Source organism: Typha latifolia, chromosome 5, assembly GCF_019914945.1.
Source record: "Typha latifolia isolate L0001 chromosome 5, TyphaL0001v2, whole genome shotgun sequence".
Classification (NCBI taxonomy): domain Eukaryota; kingdom Viridiplantae; phylum Streptophyta; class Magnoliopsida; order Poales; family Typhaceae; genus Typha; species Typha latifolia.
Window position 1 is genome coordinate 8,218,062 of NC_133090.1, and position 13,099 is coordinate 8,231,160.

The window sequence follows — 13,099 nt, forward strand, 5'->3', positions numbered from 1 at the left end:
AGAATATTAGTATTATGTTAATTTTTGGAAAGAAATTTAAAAAGTTTGGCATTTATTAAATGTGACTTTTGTTTAAAAACCATTAAGTCTTGACATTAGTCTTTGAATCTCCTAAACAGAAAATCTAAATTCAATTAAGTATTCATTTTTAAGATTTTCTTGATTGCATAGCATATCATCTCATATCATTTAGATTAAGACATTTGTATTTGGATTAAATATAGGAGACGTCTGCATTCCATTAGGTTAGAACATTATTTAATTTTATTTAAATTAGCAAGCATAAAATTAAAAAGATTTAAAAAAAAGGATATATATATAAATAAAATATATAAAGCAATACATAACTCATTCATTGCATATTAGTGTATGCCAACACGTAGAGGTAAGGCTTATCTCCTCAGTGATCCTAGTGAGTCCAGCAGTAGCAGTATGAATCCAGAACTTAGTAAAAAGCTCGACGACATTATAGGACAACTAGGTACCTTAGCTCAACAAGTCAGAGATACTCAAGATACTTTGCTTGGGTATCAACGGGTGACCGATGAACGACTATATAGGGTAGAAAGACCCTATGAGCACACCGCTCCTCAAAATAATCACCGCCCTGACCTTGAACGTGGTGAATTTCCCACTCCTTTACCTCGTCAACATTTTCAAGGGAATGAGCGAGATCCTGATGAATGGTACCTTCAAAGCATTAAAATTGATGCTCCGATGCTTGATGGTCGTCTAGATCCGCAACACTTCTTAGATTGGATCAAAGACATGGACCGTTACTTTAAATGGTATGATATGTCGAAAATCCGTAAAGTCAGGTTTGCTACCATGAAATTGACTGGGAAAGCAAATCAATACTGGACCAACGTTGAGACTCTTTGTGAAATTAGAGGTGAGCTTCCAATTGAAATTTGGGTTGACATGAAAAATGAACTAAAACATAAATATCTCCCACCTTCCTATTACCCTAAGCTTCTAGACAGATGGAACCGACTTACCCAAGGGAGTAAGTCTGCTAAGGATTACGTTGCATTCTTTGATGAATTGATTGTTCGGTGTAGCGTGATCGAATCAGAAACCCCCATGCAAATCTTGTCTAGATTTAGGACTGGCCTACGTGAAGAATTGAGAAGTGAACTTTTTGCTCGTAATGTTGATACTTTGGAAAAGGCCTACAGCTTAGTTCAAGACTTGGAGGAGTCTAGACCTAACCACATCCCAAGAAATTATGAAACAAGACCTCAAATTCATAAATTCTCCACAGGTCCTCATCAAGCCAAACCTACTAGTCAATCTTTTAATCGATCTACCCCTAGCCCTTCACAATCCAAGGTAGAATACAAAGGTAAAAACATTGAGAAAGACTTTTCTAAGATTAATCCTCGGGTCAAATGCTATAAGTGTCAAGGCTATGGACATGTTGCTGCAAATTGTGCGAGCCCGTATAAAATAAGTTTAATTGAGGAACCCTTCGAAGAAGACTCCGAGCAAGACTTTGATGGATATGTTCACCATGTAGACGGTGAAGAAGGAGATTTTGAAGACGAAGAGGAAGAAAATACCCTAGGATGCCTGAGGCACATAGACTCCACAAGGTTACATGTTGTTAGATGTGCCCTCTCTCAACCTAAAGTCAATGATGATTGGAGGCGCAGCTCCATTTTGCACACATTCACGAAAATTGGAGGTAAAAATTGTAAAGTAATTGTGGATAGTGGCAGCTGTATAAATGCCATGTCCTCCACCTATCAAAACTAAATCTGAGAGCGGTTTCCCATCCTAATCCTTACAAGGTTTCGTGGATAAATTCAATCACGCTGGAAATAAAAGAGCGCTGTTTGGTTCCAAATGAATTCACGACTTATAAGGATAAAATCTGGTGCGATGTATTGACCATGGATGTGGGTCAAATTATCCTTAGAAGGCCTTGGCTATTTGATAATGACGTGCATATTTATGGCCGTTCAAATATCTACATGTTTGAACACGAGGGTAAGAAAATCAAGATTCTTCCATCGCAGCCTAGAGGTGGCAAGATGGAAAAGAAGTCTGATCCCATTCACTCCGACAATAAAGTCAGCTTGATTAGTGCGAGAGGCATTGAACGTGAGATGAGTAAAGGAACTCCTATTCTAATTCTTGCTGCTCGAGAAATTCTGAATGAGCCTAGTGAATCGATTCCTTTTGAAGCCAATGCTGTGATTGAGGAATTCCCAGATGTCTTTCCAGATGATCTCCCGAATGAATTGCCACCAATGAGAGATATTCAACATGCTATCGATTTCGTCCCGGGTGCATCTCTTCCTAACTTGCCTCATTACAGACTTAACCCAACTGAACACGCTGAACTAAAACGACAAGTTGACGAGTTATTGAGAAAAGACTTTCTGAAGGAAAGCCTAAGCCCTTGCGCAGTTCCCGCATTGTTAACGCCAAAGAAAGATGGAACATGGTGTATGTGCGTCGACAGCCGCGCTATTAATCGAATAACGGTAAAATATCGTTTCCCCATTCCTCGTTTGGATGACATGCTAGACATGATGGCAGGGGGCCACGATCTATTCAAAGATAGATTTAAAAAATGGCTATCACCAAATTCGTATACGCCTTGGCGATGAATGGAAGACTGCGTTTAAAACAAAAGATGGGTTATATGAATGGACAGTTATGCCTTTTGGCTTGACTAATGCTCCGAGTACTTTTATGAGAGTGATGACTCAAATATTACGACCTTTTATGGGACAATTTTTAGTCGTATATTTTGATGACATCCTTATCTATAGTCGATCTCGGGAGCAACATATAGATCATCTTCGTCAAGTATGCGCTATCTTGAGGAGAGAGCAACTGTATGCAAACCCTAAGAAATGTACATTTCTAACAAACAAAGTTGTTTTCTTGGGTTTCATTGTCTCATCTGAAGGAGTGTTTGCTGACCTTGATAATGTCAAAGCTATTAAATAGTGGCTTGAACCCCGTACCATAAGAGACGTGAGAAGTTTTCATGGACTCGCTATCTTCTATCATCGGTTCATCAAAGGGTTTAGTACCATTATGGCTCCAATAACAGAATGCCTCAAGAAAGGTGAATTTAAGTGGTCAGTAAGTGCTACTAAAGCTTTCACTGAAATCAAAAAGAAAATGGTGGAAGCCCTTGTCATGCGACTCCCCGATTTTACTAAAGTTTTTGAGGTCACTTGTGACGCTTCTGGAGTTGGTATAGGGGGAATCCTAAGCCAAGAGGGCCATCCGATTGCCTACTTTAGTGAAAAGCTGAATGAAACTAGACAACGATATACCACTTACGATAAGGAATTTTATGCTGTGGTTCAATCTCTTCGCCACTGGAGGCATTATTTGCTTCCTCAAGAATTCGTAATCTTCTCTGACCATGAAGCTCTTCGCTACCTTAATTCCCAGAAGAAGCTTAATGCTAGACATGGTAGGTGGGTCAAATTTCTCCGGGACTATACGTACACCTTGCGACACAAGTCCGGAGCAGACAACAAAGCGGCTGATGCACTGAGTCGTCGCATGGTTCTTCTTTCAAGGATGAACACAGAAGTAATAGGATTTGATAAAATCAAAACTGAATATGAATCATGTCTGGATTTTCATGAAGTTTACAATTTATTAAGCAATGGAAAGACTCAAGAAATAGATGGTTTCATCTTGCAGGATGGCTATCTATTTAAGTCCCGAAGGTTATGCATTCCTAGCACCTCATTAAGGGAATTTTTAATTTGGGAATTGCATGCTGGGGTTTAGCTGGACATTTTGGGCATGCAAAAACTATCGAAGCTACGGAACATCGATTTTTCTGGCCAAGCTTAAAGAGAGATATTATGAGACTTGTTAGTCGATGTCATGCATGTCAACTTGCTAAGCAGCGAAAGCAAAATATAGGATTGTACACGCCTTTACCGGTTCCTAATTGCCTTTGGCAAGATGTTAGTATGGACTTCGTACTAGGACTTCCAAAAACTACCCGAAAGCATGATTCCGTTCTTGTGGTGGTGGATCGATTTTCAAAGATGGCCCACTTTATACCCTGTTCCCGAACTTTTGACGCCTCTCGAGTTGCTAAAATCTATTTTGACAAAATCGTTAAGTTTTGAAGGAATATATTCCTTAGGGAATTTTAGAAGGATAGGAAGATTTTCCTAAATGGGTGTTTGGATGAAAATTTTGAAGGAATATATTCCTTAGGAAACACCCTTTCCTAAGGAAAGAAAAATCAAGTTCATGTCATTTTTTTTTCATATGCTCTCTCTCACTCCCATCTCACTCTCTCTCTTACTTGTCCCTCCCTATCACCACTCTTCTCCTCCCACCACCATCATCACCTCCTCTCCTCGACCCATCCCATGACCACCACCTTCTCCACCTCCAACTCCTCCTTCCATCACCACCACCTCCTCGACCCACCCTACCACTACCACCTTCACCTCCTCCTCTGCTCACAACTGCATTCTTCACCTACTTAGCCCACCACCACCACTACCTCCTCTTTTTCCTCTTATCTCTCTCTTTCTAATGTTTTCCTCCAAAATTTTCTAAACTATCTAGACAAGATAAAATAAATTGATCCAAAGAAAATTTTTAGATAAGGTCCTTTAATTTCACCTTTTAATTCCTGCATTTAGAACATTGATAGGCACTCCAATCTATCGATGGGGGAAACGGTCTGTCCAATCCACGACGGTCTTTGGAAGATTCTAGGGCGAACCTTGTAAGAATGATTATGGGAGGTCTATATATTGGAACTTCTTGAGCTTTGGATATGTTATCGCTCTGAAAGAGATCTTTTCAATGAATTCAAGATTGCAAGGTTTGGTCGGTTAGATCTTGAGATATCAACTGAATAATAGTCGAATGTCAGAAATGATAAAAAAGTGGCAATAGCTAGTGTTAGAAATCTGACCGTTGAAATGGGGTTTTGAGACAGTGGGAATGTAGATGAAGAATCGAGGTTCAATTCTACGGTGGTGGATTGTGGAAGTGGGTAGCCAATGATCATGGTAATGGTTCAGCTAGGGTAGGGCTATATGGAAGTTGGGGTTGTAGAGAGAGAGAGAGGGGATGGGGGAGAATGTGGGCCGTCACTAGGGTCAGGTGGTGCCAATCGGACGAGGCGGTGGAGGGCCAACGTCGGTGGTGGTCGGCCTTGGGTCAGACGAAAGAACAAGAGAGGTTAGGAAAGAGATGTTGGCAAGAGAATTCCAATTTCAATAAATGCTTTGACACAGGTGCACACCATATAATTTATAGGTGGCAACCCACAAAGGAAATGTCGGCCTTGCTTGACCGAGTTCGAGTCCACTGACATATTAGACTAATAGGGCCAAGTAGCAATTAGTTAGACTCCAGGGTCTAATATGAATTATAGTTTATTTAAGCAAAATAAAAATAGAAATAAATAAACAAAAGCTAGGGTTTTAATTGAAATTCCTGGTTTATGCCTTGGGCTGTGAGCCCAATGTCCTTTAAGCCTCCAAATAAGCTCGGTCTAGTCGAACCGTATCAAACTTCCTATAGAAAATATTCCTTACCCAAACAGCCCCTTAGTAATTGGAATATTTTTAGACCTGATGAACAAGTAATGTCTACCTTTACTTTTTCTTTTCCTTCTACTTTGCTGCATATATGTGATGTGTTTCGTCGTATTTTACTGTCTCTGCTATTATTTGTAGCACCTTTAGTTTATTGTGATGTGAATTCTTGAAGGACGATGGTTCACTTTTGTATCAAAGGAAGAGTCAACTTCTTTGTGTTTGGGATGCCAATTTACTCAACTCAAACATTCTTTCAGGTATTGTGTTGGATTCTGGTGATGGAGTTAGCCATACCGTCCCAATTTATGAAGGTTATGCGCTTCCACATGCTATCTTACGTCTTGATCTTGCTGGCCGAGATTTGACTGATTGTCTCATGAAGATCTTGACCGAGAGGGGATACTCTTTTACCACTACAGCCGAACGAGAAATTGTTCGTGACATAAAGGAAAAACTTGCTTATGTGGCCCTTGACTTTGAGCAAGAGCTTGAGACTGCAAAGAGTAACTCAGCAGTGGAGAAGAGCTACGAGCTACCTGATGGACAAGTTATTACAATAGGTGCCGAGCGCTTTAGATGTCCGGAGGTTCTCTTCCAACCTTCCCTCATTGGGATGGAAGCTGTTGGTATCCACGAGACAACCTACAACTCTATTATGAAGTGTGACGTAGACATTAGGAGAGACTTATATGGCAACATTGTGCTAAGTGGTGGGTCCACAATGTTTCCTGGGATTGCGGATCGCATGATCAAGGAAATCACTGCCCTTGCACCAAGCAGCATGAAAATTAAGGTGGTGGCCCCGCCTGAGAGGAAGTACAGTGTCTGGATTGGAGGATCTATCCTTGCTTCTCTGAGCACATTCCAGCAGGTATTACTTAAGTCTTGTTTTTTTTTTCTGACAAAAGCCTGTTGAATTAATTTCATACTTAATTCTTGTACTTGTATGTCTTTATGCACTTTAATATTTGGCTCCTAATTCATCTGTGTTGCATTCAGATGTGGATATCGAAAGCAGAGTATGATGAATCTGGGCCATCCATAGTTCACAGAAAGTGCTTCTAGATGTTCGTTTTGTTTCCTGTTGATGTCGAAGTGTTGGTAGGTGGTATGTTGTCTTAGTTAACTGTTAGGTTGATAGCTAGATTGGGATGTTTAGTCTTGTTTTGTCAATGGATACCTTTGTACCATCGTTAAACCTGTCTGGCACATTATAATTAGCTTCTTGGCTTACTGTTTAGATGTGGTTTATATATAATGGTTCGTTTTATTACTAGGCTTGTCCGAAAAAAAGGTTTCTCTTCTTTGGATTTGCTGGGGAAAATTGCACTGAATTTTTTAGAGATTCTCTGTTTTTGATTTCTTGTTCTGTTGACGGGGGAGCATTCGTTCTCAGTTCTTTTTCTCCCTTTTCTTAACATAACAATGTTCATTTGAAAAGGAGAATTATTAAAGAATACTAGATTGGAGAATCATTGGAACAGATTGCTGGGAATATCGTGGGAGTCTAGGAGATAGAATACAAAGAAAAGTTAGGCAATCACATAACAAATAGTTCATCAATGTGGGCTGTCTGGAAAGATTTTATCTTTTTTTTTATGGTTGGTAGGGATAGCTCGTAGGCTAAGAACTTCATTCCTTTCACCGAAAGCCCTAAAAGTTTGATACAGAGATGGAGAGATTCGACAATGACCCATGAATAAGCCCAACTCTGTAAAAATCAACAGCGCAACAAAAAGAGTACATTGTAACAACTTCAAAGAAAATGATACAACACAATCCAGATGGTGCCATAGATGCAAAGGATTAGGCGTCCAATAGCTTTGACCACAATAGATTTAGACATGGACAACCCTACATGACATGCAGAGACTGCAGCGAAGACCACCGATGCGGACACCTGGTAATCAACATAGATAAGAATATAATAGAAAAAAAATACTTTTAGGGATATAGATGGAGTCTCGCTCAGTAAAGAGAGTTGTAGATTCGTAGAAGAGGATCAGAGTACGCGCGCTACAAAAGACAGCCAGCCAGTTCAGGTATTCCTTTAGGTGGTCTTTCCTTGCCCTTCCCTCCTGCGTTTAGTCCCTCCCCCAACTTACTTAATAGGGCATGTTATCCCTTCAGAAATGAAAAGATAAAAAAAAAAAATCTTCAAGAGAGAAGAGATTCATTTTCACCTTCTTCTGCTTAGTATAATCTTACAAATTTTGGCTTTTATGGCAAAAGGAACTATCAACGACCACTACTAAGAACAGCGAGAGGCCAACATAGCATGAGATTGCATGAAACTCATGGTTTTCAAAGAGATGCTTCTAGTTGACCCAACATGCTCCACCGATCTCCTATCCCGAATCTCCAGTGCTTTTTTTTTTCTCGTCCTCCCTCCCCTCTCCCTTCTTTGAGTAGACAACTTTCAATGTAAAAACCAAATTAAAAAAAATTAATTAAGCTCGTGGATGTGCCTTCCCTTTCCTCTTCTCTTCTTTCCTCAACCATCTCGCTCCACAATTGTGATGAATCTCATTGATATTTTGCTATGTCTTTGGTAACTTTAGAAATTATTTCTCTGCCCTTCTCTTGCCACCGTCATCCTCTTCCCCTTCTTTTGTTTCTTCTTCCTTTTCCCTTGCCAGACTGTGCATTTTCAGATCTAATCATCGAAGTATCGCCTTAGCAAGCAGAGACCACCTAGCAACACCCTAGTGAAATTTTACTAGTATTTGGATTATTGAATTGAGCTATTATTCCATTTGGACCTTAGGTAGTTGGATTTACTCATGCTTCTTATTCATCTAGTATTTGTTGAGAAGATGTACATGTTATTATGCTATAATGTTATCTTTGTACAATATCAATCCTCATGCTATATTATTCTTTGTGTTGTTTTATAGCTCGAACAATGTTATAGTTCATGCATTGTGGTACTTCATGTAACTTGATATTTTGTGCATTTAACAAAACCTAAGATATGAATAGGTAGGATTTTGAAAATAGTCCCAGACTAGATATTCTTCATATATCTTCCTATGATGACTCAAGTCTACCTTAAAATTCAGAATACATATCTATTCCTAATCATATGATGTTCCATTTAAGTGTCTCTAGTGATGTTAAGGAACAATCCTAGAATATACTAAAAATCTTCCTAATGTGACTGACATCTTTTAATGGTTACAGCAAAAGATAGTGTGTTTATCACATAGCTCCTAATGACTCTAACAAGATCATCTATGAGAAAAAAAAATCAGCACTATCTCGAGGTAACTTTTAATTGATGTGGATCCACGAGCATAATCCCAAAATGAGAAATATGATATTTATTGAGATTAAAAAAATTTCGCATGATAAGGCTTAAGCATATCATGACTTTATTATTTATACTCTCATTACTTGGCATATCATGATGTTATAAGTATGCAGGTTATTATTGTTGAGTTTTTGATGTGATCGGACCATACTGAGTCATCTCGTACATGGATACGACCTATGGACCCATTTTTTATTTTAGTTTTTTAGTTTTCTTTAAAACATAAGAAATTTGGCTATTGTATTCGAACGCAGGGAGGTCGTGTTTGAATGCCTGCATATGTTCGAATATACAAAGAACGCGAATTACGTGTTCGAACTTGCTAGGTCTTATTCATAGGTGTAGCAACACCTAATCTGCCACCATCCCTAGCCACCCACAACCAGGCACATCCTAGCTCCACCCCTAGAGCAATCTAGTGTCCGAGCGCATCCTATCTCCACCATAGAGCAGCCTTGTGTCGGAGCCCTATCTCCATCCATACCTGAGCTAAACCTAGCTCCAACACTTCCTGGGGTTATCCCTTTTATCATTTGGTATTCACCAATCCTTGGACTTAGTCCTATTAACCCTTGAAGGGCCAAACAATTGAGAGCTCAAGTCGTGCGCGCCTAGCCCAAATGCATCAGGAGCCGTCCTTATTTCATCTTGGGTCTAGTCCTAGACTGGTGCTGACAAGTTTGTGTCACCAAAACCTGAAAGTCATTCTAGTATATTGCAACTCACATATTAATTTAGCATTTTTTTTCTTATAATATAATGACACTATCTTACCAAACCCGTCGTGCCACGATTCTTACTCGTTCAACCACACCTATGACTCCTTCCTTCCCATCATTGCTCCTTTTTTGGTTTGTTCATGATCACGTGGGATGGGCAAAGATGAACTAACTTTAGTTTCCGTTCACAAAAGGGTACTTTAGTATATATACTATATGATTGAATACTAGAAGCATCTTGTCTAACCGATTGAATGCTACATAAGCAAAGCATTAAGGGTGTTCATTAAAATGAGCAATAGTTTAAGAGGTGTCAATATAATTAACTTGTATTTATTTTTTATCCTAACAAAATTTTAATTAAGGTCTAGTTCCCATCTTTTGTAGCTCTCTCAAAAAAAGTTGATAAATATCTATTTAACTAATTGAGAGTTGCTAAAGCCCCTAGCGACATCCCCATTGTCATCTTCCCCAGTAGAGGTGGAAAATAAAGGTCGAAATTCTAGTTTTCCACCGATAGTGATCCAGGCACTTTCAGTCCAAGACACCACCGTTAGCACCTTCCTTGGACCAGCTGCACTTGAGCCATGGCCTAAACCTCATATGCTAAAACCTTGGCTCAAGCCACCCATGGCTAGGACGGACTATGGCTCAAAATAATGGGCCCTATAGTAGCACCCACCATGGGCCCCTCTTCCTTGTGGTAGATGAGACCCACATGAAGACAGAGGACATAAAATTTGAGAGCGAACGAAAGTTTGGAAACCACCATGGACACCTTGAGGATAAGGTGATTGGAAGCGTGGTGGATTGATATGAATCGGGTCAGATCGGATCACATCAATGAGAGATTGGGCTCAATGAATTGAGTCTAGTTATTTTATTTGCCTATTTGGTTTAGTTAGAAGGTTAGGATTTTATTGAATTAGAATATTCTACAAATATCAAAATAATATAAATTAGCTGGATAAAATCTTTAACCTCTAGATCTACAACTTTGGTATTCACAACTTCTCCAGATTCAGAATCTATCTATTGCGAAACGAAGGATTAATCCGTGAAAGATAAAGACGGCTGATTTAGTTAGTTAGCTAGTTTTATCTTGTTGTTTAAATTTCAAATAAATCGGATAATTCGCATGTGGATCCGATCCGCTATGGAATTTTACTTCTATAAATAAGAGTGGACATGTATTGATAATTTTATGAATGGAATTGAATTGAAAGAAATCTGAGTTTAGCCAGTTATTATTCTCGTTCTTATCTCTTTTTACATTAGCCGTTAGATTGTCTTTATCTTTATAGGAGTAGATCATAACCGTAGATCCCCTTCAAGTATCCAAACCCTAACCACCTCCTACTTCCAGCAGCCACCCTACTACACGGCCGTCTACCACCACCCTTGGCCGTCCACTACCCTCCGACGACCGCCACAACGTCAAAAATTACCGTTCTGTCCTCTCTGATCTATCTCCACTATTTTATTTTTATCTTTTCATCTCGACCTCCAATTTAGATGAAACAAGAGCCATTAGAATCCTAACTCATGAGGCTACCTCCACCTAAATTTTCATAATCATCCAATGGACGGATCGTTCTAGATCTGATCCGTAACACTTGCATTGACTTCAAATCTTTAATTTGACTTTATCTTATTAACCTATATATGGGTTGGGATTTCCTAACCTTGGGGGAGAGTTGGTGATTACTTTTGAAAAGAAATTCTTGGAGTTATAACATTCTCGCACCAACAAGGTCCGTTTCTTTTTTAACACACCAAACTTTTTTTTAAGGGTCATCTAGACGAAAGATCAATCTCGAGGGTTACTGAGATTGGAGATCGGTCACAGAAAGTGTGAATCACAAGTTCTAACGAGCAAAATTGAGTGAAACAAAGTCGTGGGGATCGATTGGTTATTTTATAAATTACTATTATAACTACTACAAATTTAGTAATTAGTTTTGATCAAGTTTGAATTCATGGTTGTTTCCATTTGGATTTTTCTATGTAAAAAATCTTAGTGTTCATCCTTGCTTTGCACTTTTATATTTATTCCATATATTTATTTAAGCAAACGATTGGAATCATCGCCTAAGGTTTAGATACATACGCATGTTTAAATTGGTATCAAACTAGACTCTTTTACTTGGAGAAAGATCCGCTAGGCATGGATTTCCATAGAGATGGACAATCTTCAATTAGACCTCCTATTCTTGATGGATCAAACTATGGATAATAGCAATCATGAAGTCTACAAATGAGCGAGTTTGGCTTGCTGTTGTGAATGGTTTGAGTGCACTGATGCATTTAGTGAATGATAAGTTAGTTAAAAAATCTCTTGAGTCTTGAGATAAGTCTAATTTTAAAAATGTTAGCTGGAATAGCAAAATAATTTAATGTTATTTTTAGTTGGGTTTCTTCGGATAAATTCTGAAAAAAATTTACATGTGAGATTGCTAGATATGCTTGTACAATATTAGAAACTACATATGAAAGAACTATGGCTGTTAAGTTTTTGAAGCTATAGAGATTGATAACTAGTTTGGAAACTTTCTGTATGGAATAGAATGAGAGTTTTGATGAAAACATTCTTGAGCATAGAATTGTACATAAGATCCTTAGGTTCCTCCTAGAAAATTTTCAAGCTAAAATTATTTTTATTGAGGAAAGTAAAGATATTGATATAATGAAGGTTGAACCACTATCAAAATAGATTTAAAGTTAGATAATGATAATGAAATAGATGCTGAAATGATGACTAAGTTTGTCAAAAAGTTTACTAAATTTTTGAAGAAGTCAAATAAGTTCAATGCTGAAAAACTTGAGAAAAAGAAAAATTTTGAGAAAAAGAAGAATTCTGTTAGTTCAAATATTGGGGTGGGTAATAATAATTTCAAATAGAAAACTAAAAATCATGACAGTAAGATTCATTGCTATGGATGTTTTGGTTTTGATCATATTGCACAAAAATGTTCTACTCAGCTCAAGAGAAAGGGTAAGGTTATGAAGGTCTCTTGGGATGACTCGAACGAGTTGGATGACGATTTCGAGAAAGACCAATAGAACCAATGACACTATATAGCCTTCACCACCTCTCTCAATCGCACTAACTCTATTGTTGATTCTAATAGTACCAATGAGAATGAATTATTACTATCAGAAGGAGAAGAAGAATCTGAGATACAAAAAATATATAATGAGTTATATCTAGAGTCGTTCAATATAAAGAAAAGCAACCTAAGACTACTTCAAAGATTCAAGGTAATTGAACCTAAAAGAAATCAATTTGAAAAAAAGTACAAAGTGGAATTTGAGTGTCTCAAAATCCTCACACAATAATTGGATGAAGTTAAAGATAAGATGAAGACTGTGGAGATTGAACTAGGACGATTGTTGAAAGTAGTGACATTTCTAAAAGGGAACAAAAAACTAGTTTAAAGGCTCAAATTTTTAAAAAAGATAGGTATCAACTTGGATACACTAGTAATTCAAATAATAAAAAGACTATTTTT

General features: G+C 38.1%; 2 protein-coding genes across 2 annotated transcripts; both read left to right on the forward strand.

Annotated features, from left to right (window-relative positions):
* Positions 1 to 369: 369 nt before the first annotated feature.
* Positions 370 to 3,768, forward strand: LOC140788518 (uncharacterized). Its single transcript, XM_073137785.1, is given in 4 exon segments — positions 370 to 1,701; positions 1,794 to 2,543; positions 2,545 to 2,820; positions 2,965 to 3,768. Coding segments are annotated over 4 exon segments (3,162 nt in total).
* Positions 3,769 to 5,673: 1,905 nt separating this feature from the next.
* LOC140788000 (actin-3-like) lies at positions 5,674 to 6,828 on the forward strand. The gene is made up of 2 exons (XM_073137075.1): positions 5,674 to 6,426; positions 6,555 to 6,828. The coding sequence occupies exons 1-2, from the start codon at positions 5,932 to 5,934 to the stop codon at positions 6,618 to 6,620; spliced, it is 561 nt and encodes a 186-aa protein (XP_072993176.1). The 5' UTR covers positions 5,674 to 5,931; the 3' UTR covers positions 6,621 to 6,828.
* Positions 6,829 to 13,099: the final 6,271 nt, after the last annotated feature.

Bases quoted from the DNA above. Each gene is read 5' to 3' on its own strand.
- LOC140788000 (XM_073137075.1), top strand. From the start codon at position 5,932: ATGAAGATCTTGACCGAGAGGGGATACTCTTTTACCACTACAGCCGAA. The intron at 6,427-6,554 runs GTATTACTTAAG...TGTTGCATTCAG, and splicing joins CTCTGAGCACATTCCAGCAG to ATGTGGATATCGAAAGCAGA.